Genomic DNA, 18,426 nt, shown 5'->3' with positions numbered 1-18,426 from the left:
CTGCTGATGCTAATGAGGAAAGCTCTATCATTCATTCAGTCTTATGGGACAAATCAGAAAATATCTTTCGATTCTATAATGAACTGGACAGAAGAATTGTAGAATCTAAAGAAATCATCCTGAGTCCAGTACATCTCAACACTAACCTTAGCTATAATCTCTCAGACTCTCATTGTGCTGCCATCCAAATTTGGCGTTTTCATGATACCTTAGACACATGCATTCCCAACAATGAAGAGATACACTGAACAGTTTCAAACGTTAATATGCTAATACTTTAATGTATAGATTTTTTTTTTTTTTTCGCAATGTTTGGTGGTAGTTCCCTCTTGTTATGCGCCCGAAGAAGTCTTCTATGAAGACAAACCATTATATCATATATATATATATATATATATATATATATATATATTATATCGTTATATCATATATATATATATATATATATATATATATATATATATATATATATATATATATAACGGATTTATTCAGCTGAGAGACATATTTTTTAAAAAAGATTAAATGACTGAAAGCCGAGAGATAAAAGTACAAATACTATTTTAATTAAGTAGATTGCACGACTAGTTTCATCTTCATAGAAGACTTCTTCGGCTGCATTTGGGTGCCAACAAAAATTGCAAAACACCAAAAAAAACTATACATTAAAGCATTACTGTATTAACATTTCAAGCTGTTCTGTGTGCGAAAGACAAAAAAACTACACATTAAAGCGTTAATGTATTGACATTTGAATTTGCATGCACACACACACACATATATGTACATGCACATGGGGTGCTTGCTTAAGGTTCAAAGCTGTATAATAACTGAGAGGTGACCTCCACATGGTCTCAAAGGAATGCAGAGAACCAACCGGGGCTTCTGATCTAATGTCCAATCCTCACTTCGTAATGCACCCTGTTAGGTATCATTTGTAACACCTAAAGAATACTAAATTGTATTCTTATTGGCTTAAATCAAAATATAAAATGATGGTTATCGTCATCGTCGTCCAATAGATCCTCTAGCAAGAGGGTTGCAGCAGATGAGCAGCTCTTCTCCATTTCTCTGTCTGTTGCCTCCGTCATTCTTAAACCAGTCCATTCCATGATGTCGTTGAACTACTCTCTAGTTGGTTTTCCATGTCTTCTCTTCCTCTCAACTTTTCCTTGTAATATAGTTCTTGTCAGGTGTCTGGAAGAACCTCTCAGAAGTTGTCCTGCAAATCTGATCTTTCTTTGCGTAATATTCTTGAGTAGTGTTCTTTCCATCCCAACTCTTCTTAAAACTTCACTTTCACTTTTTAAAAATGATGGTACAACATGAAAAACTTTCATTCTGGCTGGGGCATCACCTAGTTAAACAAGGCCCCTGTTATTTTCACCAGGGAACCATTGCAAACAGTGAAAACTCAGCTACTGGAACAAATCCTAAAAGACATCCCACTCGTCACCAGAGTTCAAGATTGGACAAAGAAATGGAGCTAAACTAAGGAATTGGATAATCTACATAATAGAGGTGACTGAAACAAAAAAGACAAAATCTGGTGAGATTTTTCTGAGCAATAAATACAAAATGTTTTATTTAGGCAATGACAATCAGGGAAAAGAAAGTGTAGCTATAGTGTTAAACACAAAATACGAGGCTAATCTTGAATGGCAAACAATATCAAGTAGAGTGATGTGGGCAAATATCAGAATGGGGAATTGGACAATGAGACTTATTTGTGCCTATGGTCCCACAGAAGTTTCTGCTAAGGTAGAAATGGAGGAATTTTTTGAGGCTTTAGAGAAAGCAACTGACACAATGAAAAAGGAAAAGTCGGTCCTTGTTGAGGATCTAAATAGCAGAGTAGGAAATGATTGTCAGACATACAAAAATATTTTGGGAAAATTTGGAGAAAAGAGCAAAGCTAATAATAATGGCAAATACCTGTTGGATTTCTGCTCAGGACATAGACTGGTTATTACTAACACAATGTTCTAACATAAAAATGTGCATATGGAGAGAAGAGGCAAGGAATAAAAAAATGTTCCATTGACTTTTTCATTAAAGAGGCAGTGAAGGGAAAGAAGTAAGCATATCAAACGAGAAAAAGATATCCTTGATGTATTTAGTAATTACAGTAATACCCCGACTTACGTGAATCTGGAGTTACGCAGTTTCTTATATGTATGTATTCTCATTCTGCTTCACGCCTCACCACTAGTCGTATCTTTCAGGTGTCGGCCGCATTCGCCAGTGTCACACATACTGTGAACAAGCAGTGACATGTTTCACACGATCTCCATTCATACACAATTTTTATAGTCTACAAACCTTGCGATTGTTTAATGTTATATCTTAATAAAAATTTTATCGCATAAAAAATAATAATGTCGTCCAAAAGAAGCAAGTCTGATTCTTCTACAGCTAGCAAGAAAAGAAAAACATTGACTTTGGAAACAACACTCAACATTATTAAGGATTTTGAAGGCGGAATGAAAATTTGTGAGCTAGCAAAGAAGTTCGATCTACAGGAATCCACAGTAAGAACAATCATAAAAGATAAAAAGAATTCTCGCTGCTGTGAAAAATGCCCAATCATTGAATTCAAGCATAATTCGTAAATGTCATGGGATTATTGGTGAGATGGAAACGATGCTTAAATTATGGTGTGATAATCAAGTGAGAGTAAAAAAATTGTCCAGTTGATCAAACAACAATATATAGCCAAGCCGAGATGATTTTTGAGAGGCTAAAATTACAAGCTGGAGAAACGGCCAAAGAAGAAAATTTCGTGGCCAGTAATGGTTGGTTCAGCCTATTTAAAAATCGATGTAACTGGCACAGCATCGCGGAGAGTGGAGAGGCGGCAAGCGCTGATAAAGAGGCTACGTCTTCTTTCCGTGAGACACTTAATGCTATCATTGAGGAAGGTAGCTATAGCAGCCAAACCATATTTAATGTAGACGAGAACGGCTTGTTCTGGAAAAAGATGCCTAAGAGAACTTTCATCGCACGTGAAGAAAAAACGTTTCCTGGCTTTAAGGCTTCCAGAGACCAGTTGTCAGTAATGCTTGGTGGAAATGTAGCTGGTGATTGCAAGTTAAAACCTCTCTTAATTTATTGCTCCGAAAATCCAAGAGCTCTAAAAAAAGAAATATAAAGCTGGCTTGCCAGTGATTTGGAAGTCAAATTCTAAAGCTTGGGTGATAGCTTCTATTTTTGAAGACTGATTTGGTCACCACTTCATACCTGAAGTTGAATGTTATTGCCAGTTTAAAAAAAGTCCTTTAAAGTTATGCTCATTATTGATAATGCACCTAGTCACCCTCCTGCAACTTTAATTGATTTTTTATCCACGTGTGAAAGTTGTTATCTTGCCTCCAAATACAACCAGCTTACTTCAACCGAAGGGCCAAGGAGTTATCAAAACATTCAAAGCATATTACACATGGCGTTTGTTTGCAAGTCTGAATGAAGCTATGAGGCAAAATGAGCAACTGTCTGTTAAAGAGTTTTGGAAACAGTTTGTTTTAGATGCTGTAAGGATTATTGGAGATTCTTGAGGTGAAATTTCCCAAAAAACCTTGAATGGTGTCTGGAAAAACTTTGTCCATCCTTTTTTAAATGCAAAACAGAAATATTGCCAGAAACTGATCAAGTTGCTGAGGCAATAGAAGTTCTCAACCTTGCCTTGCAATTATATTTAGAAGTCGACAGTGAAGATGTCAGCGAGCTGTTAGACTCAGATAACAAGGAACTTACAATCTACGAGCTCATAGAGATGCGTGAGCAAAGTGCTACTGAAGAGACCAAAACCTGAGATCCAGTTCTACCAGAAAAGCACATGACAATTGCAAATTTAACAGGTCTCAGCATAATTAAGAAAGATTTACAGATTTTGGAGGACATAGATTCTAATGAGGAACGAATTGTAGCCACAAGGCAAGGAATAAAAAAATCATTGGTTTGCTATGAAGAAATTTTGTGCGACAAGAAAAAGACATTACGCAGTCAGACGAATATGTTAGATTTTATGAAATCATCAACATCGAAATAACTTTCTTTTTTTATGCGTGAAAAACTGCAATTATGATTATATTTATTAAAAAATATAGGTGTTTTTGTAAACCTTTGGTCCCAATTAACTAATATTTTGTATGTTTGTATATATAAATTACATGCAAAATTATACCCCAAGTTACGTGAATTCGACTTACGCGCTTTTTGTTGGACCCACCTACCACGTAACTTCGGGGTTTTTACTATACTTTGAAAAATTGCTAAATGAAACAAGCAGTTACAGCACACTAAAAAAACACTGAATAGGCATGTAATCAGGAATACATATCCATACTTGAAGTAAAAAAAAACCCATCAAAAGCCTGAAATGTGGAAAGACAGTGGGAGTAAAAGATATTTGACCAGAAATGATCAAGTATGGAGGTATAAAAGTCTTGCAGTGGCTGTACTGCATAGTTCAGGAGGCCTGTACAGAGGAACAAATTCCAGATGATTGGAGTAGAGCTCTCATAGTACTCGTGTATAAAAAGGAAAATAAAACCAAATGTGAGAATTATTGAGGTATTTCCCTAACTGAGTGTTCCTGGTAAGATTTATGCAAGTATACTTTAGAAACGATTGAGAAGGATTGTGGAAGGCAAGCTTGGTAAAGAACAAGATGGATTCATTACAAATAGAGATTGTCAGGATCAGATTTTCACTTTTAAGACAAATAGTTTAGAAATCGTGAGAATATAACAAAGATCTGTATTTAAGTTTTGTAGACCTGCAAAAGTCATGTGACAAGAGAAAAGCTATTCAAAACGTTATAGTTATATGGTGTCAATGGGGATTATATTAATCAATACTGAGGATTTGCAATTTACATTCTCTCCATCTGTCCTCATACTCCACATTCCAAAGATTACTGACCACCTTTGTGGATCTTCTCTGTACCCTTTCTAACATGTTCTCATTACCACGAAAATCCAGTGACCAAATCTGTGTGCCATAATCCAATTGAGGCCTGATCAAGGCCTTATACAATGGCATCATAACATTACTCTTTATTTTTGTGTCAGGGTGGTCCTCCATATCATTGCCGTTATCCAATGTGACATTTTCGCAACTTGTGCAATGTGGTCTCTGAATTTCAGTTCCTTACACAGCACCACTACCAGATCTCTTATTTCCTCTTCTTCCTTTAAAGTTTCCTCACCAAGTGTATACTTTGCATCACACTATTGCTCACTAAATTTCAAAACTTACACTCTGTGACATTGAACTGACAGTTCTATTTACCTGTCCATTCACATAATCTATTAAAGTTCTCCTGTAAGGCCATAACATCTGCTTGACTCTGCATTGCTCTTCACAGTTTTGCATCATATGCAAACAGCTGCTTATCACGTTAAACACATCCCAATATCATTAGGTATGCAAATTGAACAGCAATAGTCCCAGAACTGACCTCTTCAGCACACCACTGACTTTCCTCTTTTGCGATACTGCTCCCCCCTCCCCATGTACAATTTTTTTTGATATCTGACGGCCAGTCACTGATCCAACTCAGAAGTCTGTTATCCAATCCCATCCATTTCAATTTATTTAACAGCTTGTTGTGTGGCAGTCTATCAAAAGCTTTTTTCAAAATCTAAGCATACTGTATATGCATCTCCCTTGTCCAAGGAATTTGTCACCTTGTTATAGTGCATAAGTAAGTTAGTGAAACATGATCTCCCTTTCACAAATCCATGCTGAACCTCAGAGAATACTGAGGTTATCAAGTGAGAACTAGTCTCTCCAAGGTACTGGAGTCTCTCCAGTACCTTAACACACACTCCAGATGTATAGAGTGGCTTATTATTTGTAACCACAGCCTTATCACCACTTTATGCAGTGGAAGAATTTCACCACCTTTCCACTCTCTTTGAACCTGTGCTGTTGTAAAACTACTGTGAATTCCCTGGAACATTCCCTCGAGACATGATGATATGTTATGAAATCCTACTGCTTTATTGACATCAAGGTTATTTATTTCCTCAAATACCTCCTGCTTGCTGACAATTAAGCTATCTTCTCCTATGTCCTCTATATTTGAGGTTTTCATGATTTCACCTTGATGAGGATGAAACACCATTATAAATTGTTTACTGAATACCTCAACAATGTCTTCTGCAGCAGTTATCATTCTACCATTTTCATCCATTAGCATCATCTCGTTCTACTACATGATGTTAATGGCCTTAACATCATCTAGTAGAATGTCTTTACAGAAGTCTTCATATGGCTAATCACAACCCAGGTTATGACTCATAATCACTCTCAACAACTGGAGGGAAGTGCGAAACTTCACTCACTATCACATTCTGTGATGAAATTATCAGATCTAAAACTCTTGGTCCTTGATTTTATACCCAGAATATAAGACAACCACTGATTTAAGCAATTTTTTTTTTTAATATATTGTAATTTTTGGATATTTTTTTTTGATATAAATATAAAAGTTATAAATATACTAAACTGAAATAAATTTTTCTTTCTTTCAATTGCAGGTTGTGCTCCTCGTGTCTGTGGCAGACTTGTAACAGATACACTGATATCACCACAAGAAAGTGCTCATTTACTGCAGTAAGAATTATCTCATTTTCTAAGAGTATTATTACAATTTTATGAATGAAAACCATTTTTCATGGCATTTCAGAGGGATGCTGGTATTATAAATCAAATTACTCAAAGAAAAAAAAATATACCATAATATTGTGCATAAGTTTTTGTAGGAGAGGGTTGATAAATTTATTGCTCAGCTCTTCTGCATATACCTATGCTAGTAAGAGTGTTTCAGAGATGAATTTTGTTCAACTTATGCACAGGAAAAAATGACTACTTTGGAGGTAAACTGGAAATTGTCCTTTTGTTCACTTTAAAATGTAACGAATTAAAATTTTAAAAATATTGGGAACCATCATTGTGCTAGGCTTTTTGAGCAGTGTAATCTTTATTGCCCTTTGAGGCCTTTCTTTAACTGCATCTAGACTTATAGGTAATCGACCAAAGTTTGGCTGAGTAGTTAGTGTATCTGCTCTCCAGTCAAGAGGCAGCAGGTTCGAATCTGGCCAAGGCATAGATGTGTTTGATTTTCCTACTAGCCAATTACCATATGTATTGCTGTGACCTGTGTCCTGATACAGTATGACCTTTGATGTCTTTGTGCCAATAAAAATCAAAATCAATTAAAAAATCATTGGTTTTCACTTCGATATGTGTTTTGTATGGCATTGAACAATTATTATAGAGATGTATTATTTTTAACAAATTGCAATTACTGCATTACAATACCTATGAAGATTTTGGAATCATTGGTATAAGGACCTGCCCAAATTTTGTTTGGAAAATATTTCTCCACACAGCCAAAAATCCGCATATAACTTGACTCCTGAAAAACTTTACTACTAATAGCCTACTGTTGACTGGAAGCCTTACCAATAACATAAACAATCAATTAACACATATTGTATGTTATATGTATTATTATTATTATTATCATCACACCTTCCATGGAGTCGACAGACTCATTGTAGGAAGTTCATTCAGCTGACAAATAATTATCATATAGAATCTTAAAATCCTTACCATTTCTTGCATCAACAACACATTCTGTTAATGCGTTCCATTCACTAACAATTCTCCATGTAAAAAATCTACTTCTCACACTCCTCTTCACCACACTTTTACATAACTTCCAGGGATGACCTCTGGATCTTCCCCTCTCACCTTCTACTCTTTTTATAATCCCCTCTGGATTAATCTGATAAAATCCTCTTACTAACTTAAATGTCTCTATCACATCACTTCTTTTCCTCCTATCCACCAAACTCTGCAGTCCACATTTCTTCAACTTCTCTCTATAACCAGCATTCCAAATTCCTGACATTGTCTTAGTCACTTGCCTCTGGACTCTCTCCAGTGTCTCCACATCACATTGAAAACCAGGTGACCAGATTTGAGCACAATAGTCCAAGTGTGGTCTGACCAGTGCTTTATACAGTGGCATAACCACTTCCTTATCCTTGCATGTTAGAGTACTTCTTATCATAACAACAATATGATGCGCAGCCTTTGCAACACTAGCAATATGCCCACTAAGCTTCAGTCTACTGTCAACCATCACTCCCTAATCTGTAATCTCATCCACTTCCTGCAGTACTGCACCATCGATATAGTACCCAGCATTATATGCTATACGTCTTGTATCCTTTTATGTGTGGTTGGGTTTGATATTATACAGAAATTCTTATCATCTGCTTGTAGTAAGAGACTTTTAATTAACTATCTTCAGGACTTCAATTTAATGTAAACTATGATAATTACCCAATGTAATCTGGGGTACATATATATACAAATAGAAAACCTACATTACATCACACATAGTATGCTAAAATATCACTAATTTTGTCAACATTAGTGGCCTGATCTATGGTGGAAAAATCCATTGCATCAAAACTAGAACCCTGTTAACTGTTTGGCTAATGATCACTAAAATAATTAAAATAAACATAGCATTAATGGTGGCCAATTAATGAAATCAGAGCTGAAATTATTGCCTCAAGTCTTGAAGAGAAGGTTTTCTGGAGAACTTGAAACAGAAGCAGTGTGGACTGAATGTGTGCCATCCATATTCTTGGGATTTTTAGGCCACCACTATTATTTAGATTAGGATGGATTGATCAGAATTTTATTGACCTCCTTAAATATGCAGTCATGCCAAGTTTTAGTATGCAATGTAAAGAGCAGGTTCTTTTCCAGTCCATTTGGTGTAGTGTGTTAAGGGCATGATCAGTGAGTCCTAATTTACCAAAATTATTAAATTTGATGTGTTGTTTGGATTCTTTTTCTGTGTCATCACAATCCTGTTTCACTAACGTAAAGTAAATTATAAGTACATCCCAGTGGGAGAGGAATTCACTGGGAGGGATTAAATGTTCTTCACTTTTGCAGAAAGTTTACAGGTAGCATTAAAGTTTTAACTGTGTATCATTCTATTTAGAATTATAATATTTTTTGCTATGTCACGTTCCTAAACACACTAACAATGTCACTAAGTTTAGGAACGTGGCATAGCAGTGTGTGTGAGCACAGCTATCCTCAGGTGAATCTAGAGAGTTGGATGAACAACATAAAAGAATTTACCAATGTGAAGTTTCATCTGCTGAAAGAAGAGAAAAATAGACCAATATAGATGTATGTTCATAAGGTCATCAAACAACAACACATATTCGTTCATTGATTTATTTGGAATTGGTAATAATCTAGATACTTCAGATGACCTTGATCAAAGGAAGAGGAAAGGCTAGCAGTGCATGTCTAGGTGGGTTGATACAGTAAGAAGTGCCTTATAAGATCAAAATATAACAACTGACAATATTTGAGTCCTGACAGATAATAAATTACTATTGGAGGAAAACTGTTGATAGGAAGTTAGTAATGGTGTAAACTTTTCATGTAGTGCTATTATAACATGCAATATATCCCCCACCCCCTCCATGGATACACATCAGGAATTTGATTACGAACTTGACAGAAATTATAAAAAGATAGACTTAATAATGTCTTGAAAGTTAGGGCCATTAAGAAGAAAAGACATGATTGATTTATTTAAATATGGTTGTAGACTATTAAGATTCCCATGGACCAGCAGGAATGATTAACAAAAAGGTTTTAGTGAACTTAAAGAGTTTGGAGGCATTGATTGCTGAACAGAAGTTGATGTAACTTGGATATATTATGTAAGCATATGATTTTTGAAAAAAGCAGTTATGCTATGGAAGGTTGAGAAGGAGAGGTAAATAGTGAAAGAGTTGGATGAACAACATAAAAGAATTTACCACTGTGAAGTTACATCTGCTGAAAGAAGAGAAAAAGAGCCAGTTAGTATGTTAAGGTCACTAAACAACAACACATATTTATTTATTTTTTGGAATTGGTAATAATCTGAATACCACAGATGATAACCTTGATATGAAGGTCAAAATTTTGGGTAATTATTTATTTTTTATATTAAATTGAAGTTATTTCTCTAACATGGTAGTTGTCTTCATAATTTTATTATAATAAATGCAATTCTCTGTTTAACAATGAAAGAAATGATAACCTACTTCCAATTAATATATTTCCTGTGATTGAGAGACAGTTATTACTTGTGAAGTTATTTCCTCTTTATGCAGACTTTCTTCATCATCATCAAATTCCTGATATATACCCTCAAGGGGTGTACAGGATATGATAGCACTACATGAAAAATTTACATCATTACTAACTTCCTATCTACAATTTTCCCTCCAAATCTGTCTGTTAAATGTCAAGACTCCAATATTATCAGGTCTTATATTTCTGTCTTCTGAGGCATTTTTTACTCTATCTTCTTCTTCTTCCTAACATGCAATATAGGCTATGTGGCCTGTTCCGGTCTCATGCCATCTCTTTCTTGGTCTTCCGATTCTTCTTTTTCCATTTATTTTGTATCTGTATAATATTTTTGGTATTCTGCTGTTGTCCATTCGATTTAAATGTTCTAGCCATTTTTGTTTATACTGTCTTATGTAGTAATTAATTGGTTTGATTTTTAGGGATTGTAAGATTTCTTCATTTGTTTTGTGGTCCCACTTGGTATATCCAGCTGTTTTTCTGAGGAACTTCATTTCTGCTGTTTGAATTCGTTTTTCATCTTTCCTTTTCATGGTCCATGTTTCGCTTCCGTATAGTAGAGTTGGTTTTGACAAGACATTATATAGTCTGATTCTAGTGTGTTTTTGTACCAGGGATGACTTAAATATACTGTTTATTATGCCATTTACTTTGACAAAGTTTGATATTTTAGTGTCTATGTCTTTTTCTTCTTCGTATGATTTTTGTTTATACTGTCTTATGTAGTAATTAATTTGTTTGATTTTTAGGGATTTTTACTGTATCAATCCACCTATATCTTAGTATTCCTCTGGGTCTTTGCTCTCCCATTCTGTTTAAGTGACCATACCACCTGAAATTAGCTCTGCTAATGCATTCTTGGATGCTGACAGTATCAAGTTCTTTCCTAATATCCTAGTTTTTAATATGATATTGCCATTGCCGCCATCTGTTCATGCAACTAATCTTTCTCAGGACTCTCATATCTGCAGTGTCTAGTCTTTGGTCAAGTGTTTTACTTCTAACCTAGCTTTCAGATCCATAAGTTAAAATTGGTTTAAACACTGTCTTGTTTTGTACAGCTAATTTAGCATTTTGGCTAATTTCTCTCTATTTCCACATAAATTTATTCAGTTGATTTCTTACCATACCAGCTTTGTTGATTCTGTTGTCTATTTCCATATTTAATTTACCACCTTCACTAAAAATCGTGCCTAAGTAGCTGAAATGTTTTACTTGTTCTATAAGTTCTCCATTCACAATGCAGTTGATGTTTTCAATATTTCTGCCTTTTTTCATTGCGTTTGTCTTTTTAATGCTGACCTTCATACCATATCTATTACAACAGTTGTTCAATTTAGTCAGGGAATCTTGAAGACTTGTAGCAGATTTATTTAGAAGTATAACATCATCTGCATAAAGCAAAGAGCTGAGATTAACACCTCCAATTTTGATATCAGGTTTAATACCACTTTCCTTCATAATGTGATCCATATAAATAATGAATAAGAGAGAGAGGGGATAATGTACATCCTTGTCTGACACCAGATTTAACATTAAACCATCTTCCTGTACTTCCTTCAATTCTAATTGCTGACTTACAACCTCAAATAAAGACTAAGTATTGCTTAATATAATGCCCTATTAATACCATATAACTGTAGCATTTGGAATAGCTTCTTTCTTGCACCTCTCTGTCATAAGGGGTGCTTAAGGGTCAAAGTTATATGACTGAGAGGAGACCTCCACATAGCCTTCAAAGGAATGCGAAGAAACGACCAGGGCTTCTGACCTAATGTCCAGTCCTCACCTTCTTGTGGTGCATCCTGTTAAGTATCTACCTGGATACTGAATGGACGAGGATGATCTGGCAATTTGGGATTTAGCTGACCAAATTGTATTCTTATTGGCTTAAACCAAAATTTCAAATGATTGTACAACATGGCAGGTTTTCTTTCGATACCAAATTAGATACCAGAAAGTCCTCTAGTTCTGATAGCATGTCCTGAAGAATTGCATGTCCCAAGAATTGACTCCTGTTATGTGTTATTTTTTTATGCTCTCTTATTCTTCTGGTATCTGTCCTCATCCTAAATATTAGCCCACCGATTCCTAAGAAGGATGATACATTCTTACCATCAAACTATCACTCAATTCTCTCTTTTACCTCAGTCCTCTCTTAAGTAATGGAAAGAACCATAAACATCCAACTCCTGTGCTACCTTACAACACGACAGGTACTCAACTAATACATCGCCAGTATGGATTCAGCCAATCAGTAGGGGATCTGCTTATCTGTGTTACCCTCCTTTGGATAAGTGGAAAAGTTTGGTGAATCTCAAGTGGTTGCACTTGATATCGCCAAGGCTTTTAGCTGGGTATGGCACAAGGGTATATTAAGTAATCTGCCATCATTTGGTCTGGTCTGTGACATCTGCAACTGCGATGCTAGTTTTTTCACTGGATGCATGTTGCATGTGATGGTGGACAGTTCCCTATCTTCCAGCTATGCATCTAATGCTGGGATCCTTCAAGGTTCTCTCCTCTCCTCTCACTCATTCTCTTCCTTCTGTATATGAGTGTCCTGTGACTTATCCAGTTGGCCACCAATCCAGTACCTAGTTTCTCCAATGACAGTACACTACATCCATCCTAATCACTTGACAAACCTTGTACCACCAGACAAACTGCCTCAACTTACAAAGTCTTGTAACTATAAATTTTGATCTCCAAATCATTCTTTGATGGGGACTTGTCAATTTCAGTGCCTACAAAACACAGTTCTGACTGTCCTACATGGCCAGTAGGGATTCCCTCCTAAGTTTCAGAAATCCAAAGTTTCTAATGCATTCCTTTTGATAGTTAAACACTCAGTCTCTGCAACTGCAATGATGGTTTCAGTACCAGAAACGTTTATTTAATTGTTCATTTGCTTTTCCTGCTCAACATTCAGTTCTCAGAGAAATATCATTATCTTGAACTGAACAACGAAAGACTGCACACCGTTCCTCCTTAAAAAAAGGAAGGAAGACAATATGGTGTTTTTTTCCCCTTTTTTCTGGTTGATGAAGCAGAAAAATGCCCATAATATATTTTATGACATTTGCTAGAGGACATGTATTGAAATTCTGATACCCTCAATGTTTTTGAATCACCTCCATTCTTTCTAATTAACCTTTTTTTTTTTCTGCTCAGGGAATAATACCTGACTCCCCTTGACACTTTTTGACCAGTGGGCATAATTGTTTTTAATTCTTTTTAAAGCAGGTTTTTAATTCTCACAGATGTGAGAATTAAAAACCTGCTTTTTAATTCTCACATCTAACATTGTGCAGTATACAGAGAATACAGCAGTCACTTGTCTTCAAGAATTTTACTTCTTGAAGACAAGTGACTGCATTCTGTACTGCATCCAATTCCAGGAGAATTGCTTAATTGCACCAGTGGGTACACTTTGAAGGTATGCCTGCCTCCCATTGAACAAACTGATTTAACTGCTATAGATTTCTATGAATTACCAAACTTGAGTCACATAGACTCAATTTCAGTGCCTCTGATGTCATGTTGTTTTTCATTATTAATTAAATGTTGCAAACTTCAAAATAAGTGGTAATATGAAGTTGCAAAATCAGGAGAATACAGAGGATGTGGAAGCTTTTCTCACCCGAGTTTCTCAATCTTGGAACAGGTGATTCTTGCACTATGAGGGCATGCGTAATCATGGTGAAAAACAACACCCTTTCGATTGACCAGAGAATACCTCTTTTCTTTCAGTTTTTCATTCAGTCAATCAAGTTGTTCACAATATACTTCGGCTATGATTCTTTGTTTTTGTGGCAAGAGTTCAAAGTGTATAATACCAGCCATATCCCACCAAACACTTAACAAAACCTTCTGAGGGTGAAGATCTTGTTTTGGCTGAGTTTTAGCCTGTTTCCTTGAATGAACTCTGCCTTCAGTGCTTAACATTCTTGTAGAGTATCCACTTTTCATCACCAGTGAGTACATGTCTCAAAAAGGGAGATTTGAACCTCTTGAGAATGAAGAGCAGATGTTTTTAAACATGCTGTCTTAGATTGATGCTTGTCAATTCATGAGAAACCTACTTGCCAAGCTTAGACACTATTTCAAGTTCTTGCAGATGGCGATGGATGGTCGATGGCTATGAATTGAGATCTTTTGCTAAATCTTCAACAGTTGCATTGGCATTTCTTGCAATAGTGGCTGGAAGCCACTATTGCATGATTATTGAGAGAGGCAGGGCACCCAGAGTGAGGAGAGTCTTTCAAGCTAAAATCCTCTTGTCAAAATTTTTGGAACCACTGCTGGCTCTTTTGCACATTCAAAACATTATTGCCATACACTTCTTGCAAATTTTTTTACAGTGTTAGCATTGTTGCCTTTTTTGAACTCTTAAAGCATGATGTGCCTAATATACTCTTCAGTGACCTCCATAGTAATAAAAGGTTATTTAAACAATAACTTATGTATGATGTTCTTGCAAGATGGAATTCCTAAAATGAGGCTGTATCAGCTTAGCAGTACTTATCAAGCTTTAAAAATTCATGTTTAGACAAGCTGAGACATGTTTGAACAAGTGCAGTATAAAAAACATTACTTTTAGGATGACCTGATATGCCGATATCCAGCAGGCATTTTCATCTGCTAACCTTTGACAACAGCCAAATCTCTAGGTAGGATGAGATTTCTATCCTTGGGATTACCTTACATCAAGTCTCATTTGACATTATAACCACACATTTTGTCTCCTTGACATTCATGACTCAAAAAGGGAGTTTTTCTATTATTTTTCTCAAAGGCATTATTTTACGGAAGCTCCCAAGAGCTTCCTAAAAATACTCAGTGTAATACAGAAGAAAGGTTAGATTAATTAACAACTCCTTATCAACTCACTCTGTAACTGCTTTTACACAGATATTTAGTTTCTGCTCTATTCATCTTCTTTAAAGATTTCTGCAATAAATGTTCATGAGAACTATCATCAATAATGCCCCCCCCCCCTTCTCTGCTGTTGCTGTGCACTGGAACATCCCTCCTCCTATGTTCCTTGAGGAATACAGTGCACAGATTTACAAATCCTATATAAACAAATTTCTCCCTTTTCAAATCATTTCCCATACATGTTGACTAACCAACCTCTCATATACAGACCCATCATAAAGAAATATGACAAATTTGTTTCAGTTCAGCTTTGCACTTTAATCATCGAAGTGCAATATTATGCATTTGTAACAGCAGCAATACAAAGAAACAAACCAAAATCAAGAACTTGTATATTTCTGAAGAATCACAGTGTGGATGGTATTCCTTGGTATATTAGCAGGGGTACAGCATGTCCTATAGAGAGAGAGTCTCTTACTTCAGTTATTTTGGTAGCTGTGTAACCAATATTGGTGAAGTGAGGAATGAAGTGGATAGAAGATTATGGACTGCTTCAAGAGTGTACAAAAAATTGTAGAAAGTTTGGAAAGACAATATCAATCAAAATAAAAACTTAATCTACAATAGTCTTGTTCTCTTTGTTTTGCATTATGGAGCTGAGACATAGACATTGTATCAGAGTTATAATCGGAGACTTGTTGCTTTTGATCAGTGGTGTTTAACGAGTATTTTGGGAGTAAGATGGTTTGACTTTATTAATAATGATGAGATATGTCGGAGGAGTGGGCAGCCATCTCTTAGCACTACACCATTTTATATAAGGAAAGACTATGCTCAACAATCTTTATTTCAATTCATTTCATTAAAGTGTAACTTATTGTTTATGCTCAACAATGTGGTCAGAGTGCAGGACATTTGGTTAGTCAACAAGATTATGTTGAGTGATCTAGAAAGTGTTAAGAAAAGAGGTAGATTGACTGAAGCAGCAGTGTATGTTGGACAGATGCATCTGGAGTAGGAAGATATTCAAACTGGTCAGATCTACATCATGACTGTTGATTGCTTGAAGAATGAGCTAGACGTCACCTTAGGTTTAAACATTTTGAAATTAAAGACGACCTTGAATCTTTTTACTAGAAAACAGAGCTCTTTGCAGCATATTTTAAAGATAAATTGCATAATTTATTATTAAAATGAAATTTTATTGTTATACTGGAAACATTAAAATTTTAATTATAACTTTTATGCTTGTTTTCAAGGAGGCACAATAAAAGTTAATTTCTCCATTATATGTCAGTTGAAAAAGCTGTGCAGATTGATCAGCCGTAAGAGCTGATCAGACACATAGATATGAGTTCTAAATGGCATGAAGGGGTAGAACTTTCTTATGAATGATGATATGGAAGGAATTTGACATTATTAATATTCAAGAATGTTCTTGTAGAGCCGATAAAGTGGTCACTTAGTGAAGTGGAATGGGAAATGAAAGGTTAGTAAACAAGTTAGAAAGTTCTAGATGCAAAAAATGATATGCTAAAGACAAGAGGATGATTAAGATGGATTGATTCAGTTTGAACTGCTTAGGAGGCAGAAAGTAAGTTGATCAAATTGGACAACATATAACTTTTTTTGGTGAAAAAATTGTATATAATTGTAAATATGCATACAATAATGTACTCCTCTTAAGGGCATGCATTAGGTTATGTTGATGATACTATGTTTACCATTGGTAGAATGGCTTGATGTTGAGAAAACAGCAATTTTATTTATGATTTAAATTGTTTCCTGTTTTAAGCTCTGCTAAGAGCTTACAAAAGCTTCCAGATACTTCAAGAGGGGTTTGTGTATTCCTCCTCTTTGACAATTGTTGGGGGATGTGTAGATTGCGTGTAATTACTTTATTCAGGAATATAAATCCATATTTCCCATGAGCTGTTAATGCTACATTTTTATTCATCTAGTAATACAATTTAAAAACGGTTATTTATTGTTTTTCTATGTACAGTTTCATGTCAGATGTTTTTCATTCATATTAGAAAACCATTTAATGGGTTCATACTAACAAGATTTATATAATTGTCATCATTTTAGAATTGCCAGAAAGGGTTTGCAGTTTGGTGGCTCTCTGGGTGGTGCCTCTATACTCGATCTTCATTCTGGTGCTTTATCACATGGTGACAGTTTTATCAACATCTACAAGTAAGTGATGAAAATAGACTTTGTTTAGCAATGATATGTAGTACATTTGTAGACCATCAGTATATGCATATAGATTCTCTACAGTATTTTTATTTATGTAAATGAATGTAAAAATTAGTTTGTTTCAAATTACTAGTTTCTGTTGTTGATGAATTTATAATGTGAAAAAGCAAATTTGATTTATTATTTATATATAGTATTCATGCACAGTTAATATATTGTGTTTACATGCAACACTAGTTTTTAGCAAAGTAAATTTACTTTGCTAAAATTACTTGATTGTAATTTAGTCTAGCCAAAATTAGTATTATACACAGGTGTCCAAAAGCTAACCTTCAATATGCAAGTGCAGAGTTATAATGATCAGTACTTGCACCCACACTATCCTTTTCAACAACATCATGGTATCCAATCGTACATTCTCCTTGTTCCCAGTCAAGTAATTTGTCTGTCTTTTTCACTACAAATTTCTTTACTCTGAACTATATTTTTACCTGATGAGAAAATTTTCATGACTACAGCCAAACGTGGGCATAAATTTATTGCCAGCTTACTAATAAACTATGTTACACACACACACACACACACACACACACACACACACACACACACACACACACACACACACACACACACACACACACACACGATGTTATAAATTTTGTACAAAAAGTTACAAATTTCCTAAGGACATAGTTAAGGAATTAACTTACAATGCTTAGAGAAACTGTGAGGAGAGATATTTCAGTATGTTCACCCTGAACTGTGATGCAGCTCACACAATGTTGTACCATGCTTAGCACCATGTGATTCAGGAATTCTTGAGACAAACTGGCCTGCTCCTCCTTCAGAGCATGGATAGGACTAGTTTGCTTTCTGGAGGGGAATTTCGAGCAGCAGTGCATCTCCCTATTGCATCTGAAACGTGTTCTATGGGGGTTGAGATTTGGGGAGCATGCTGGCCACTTGATTCAATTAATGTTTTCTGTCTCTATAAGTATCTTCATTGCTCGTGTACGATTTGGTGGGCCATCCATAAAAATGAATTCTCCTACAGAACCACAGACCAATTCAACATGATGTTGAAGAACTTCATTGCAATATCGTTCAGCAATCATAGTCCCTTTTTCCAGCACTTGTAGCTCTGTGCAT

General features: G+C 35.4%; 1 protein-coding gene across 1 annotated transcript in view; it reads left to right on the top strand.

The window, feature by feature from the left end:
• LOC150097295 (2-oxoglutarate and iron-dependent oxygenase domain-containing protein 3-like) overlaps positions 1-18,426 on the top strand; it is an 85,475-nt gene that overhangs the window by 19,207 nt on the left and 47,842 nt on the right. Inside the window, exons 3-4 of the mRNA XM_090407347.1 lie at positions 6,546-6,621; positions 17,167-17,274. Of these exons, the coding sequence (XP_090263473.1) occupies positions 6,546-6,621; positions 17,167-17,274 (184 nt within the window). The remainder of the gene's footprint in view (positions 1-6,545; positions 6,622-17,166; positions 17,275-18,426) is intronic.

Source organism: Typopeltis vanoorti, chromosome 17 (assembly GCF_054136105.1).
Source record: "Typopeltis vanoorti isolate ZY-2024b chromosome 17, IOZ_Tvanoo_1.0, whole genome shotgun sequence".
Lineage (NCBI taxonomy): Eukaryota > Metazoa > Arthropoda > Arachnida > Uropygi > Thelyphonidae > Typopeltis > Typopeltis vanoorti.
Note: the sequence above shows the minus strand (reverse complement) of the source record. Positions and strands in the feature narration are given on the sequence as shown.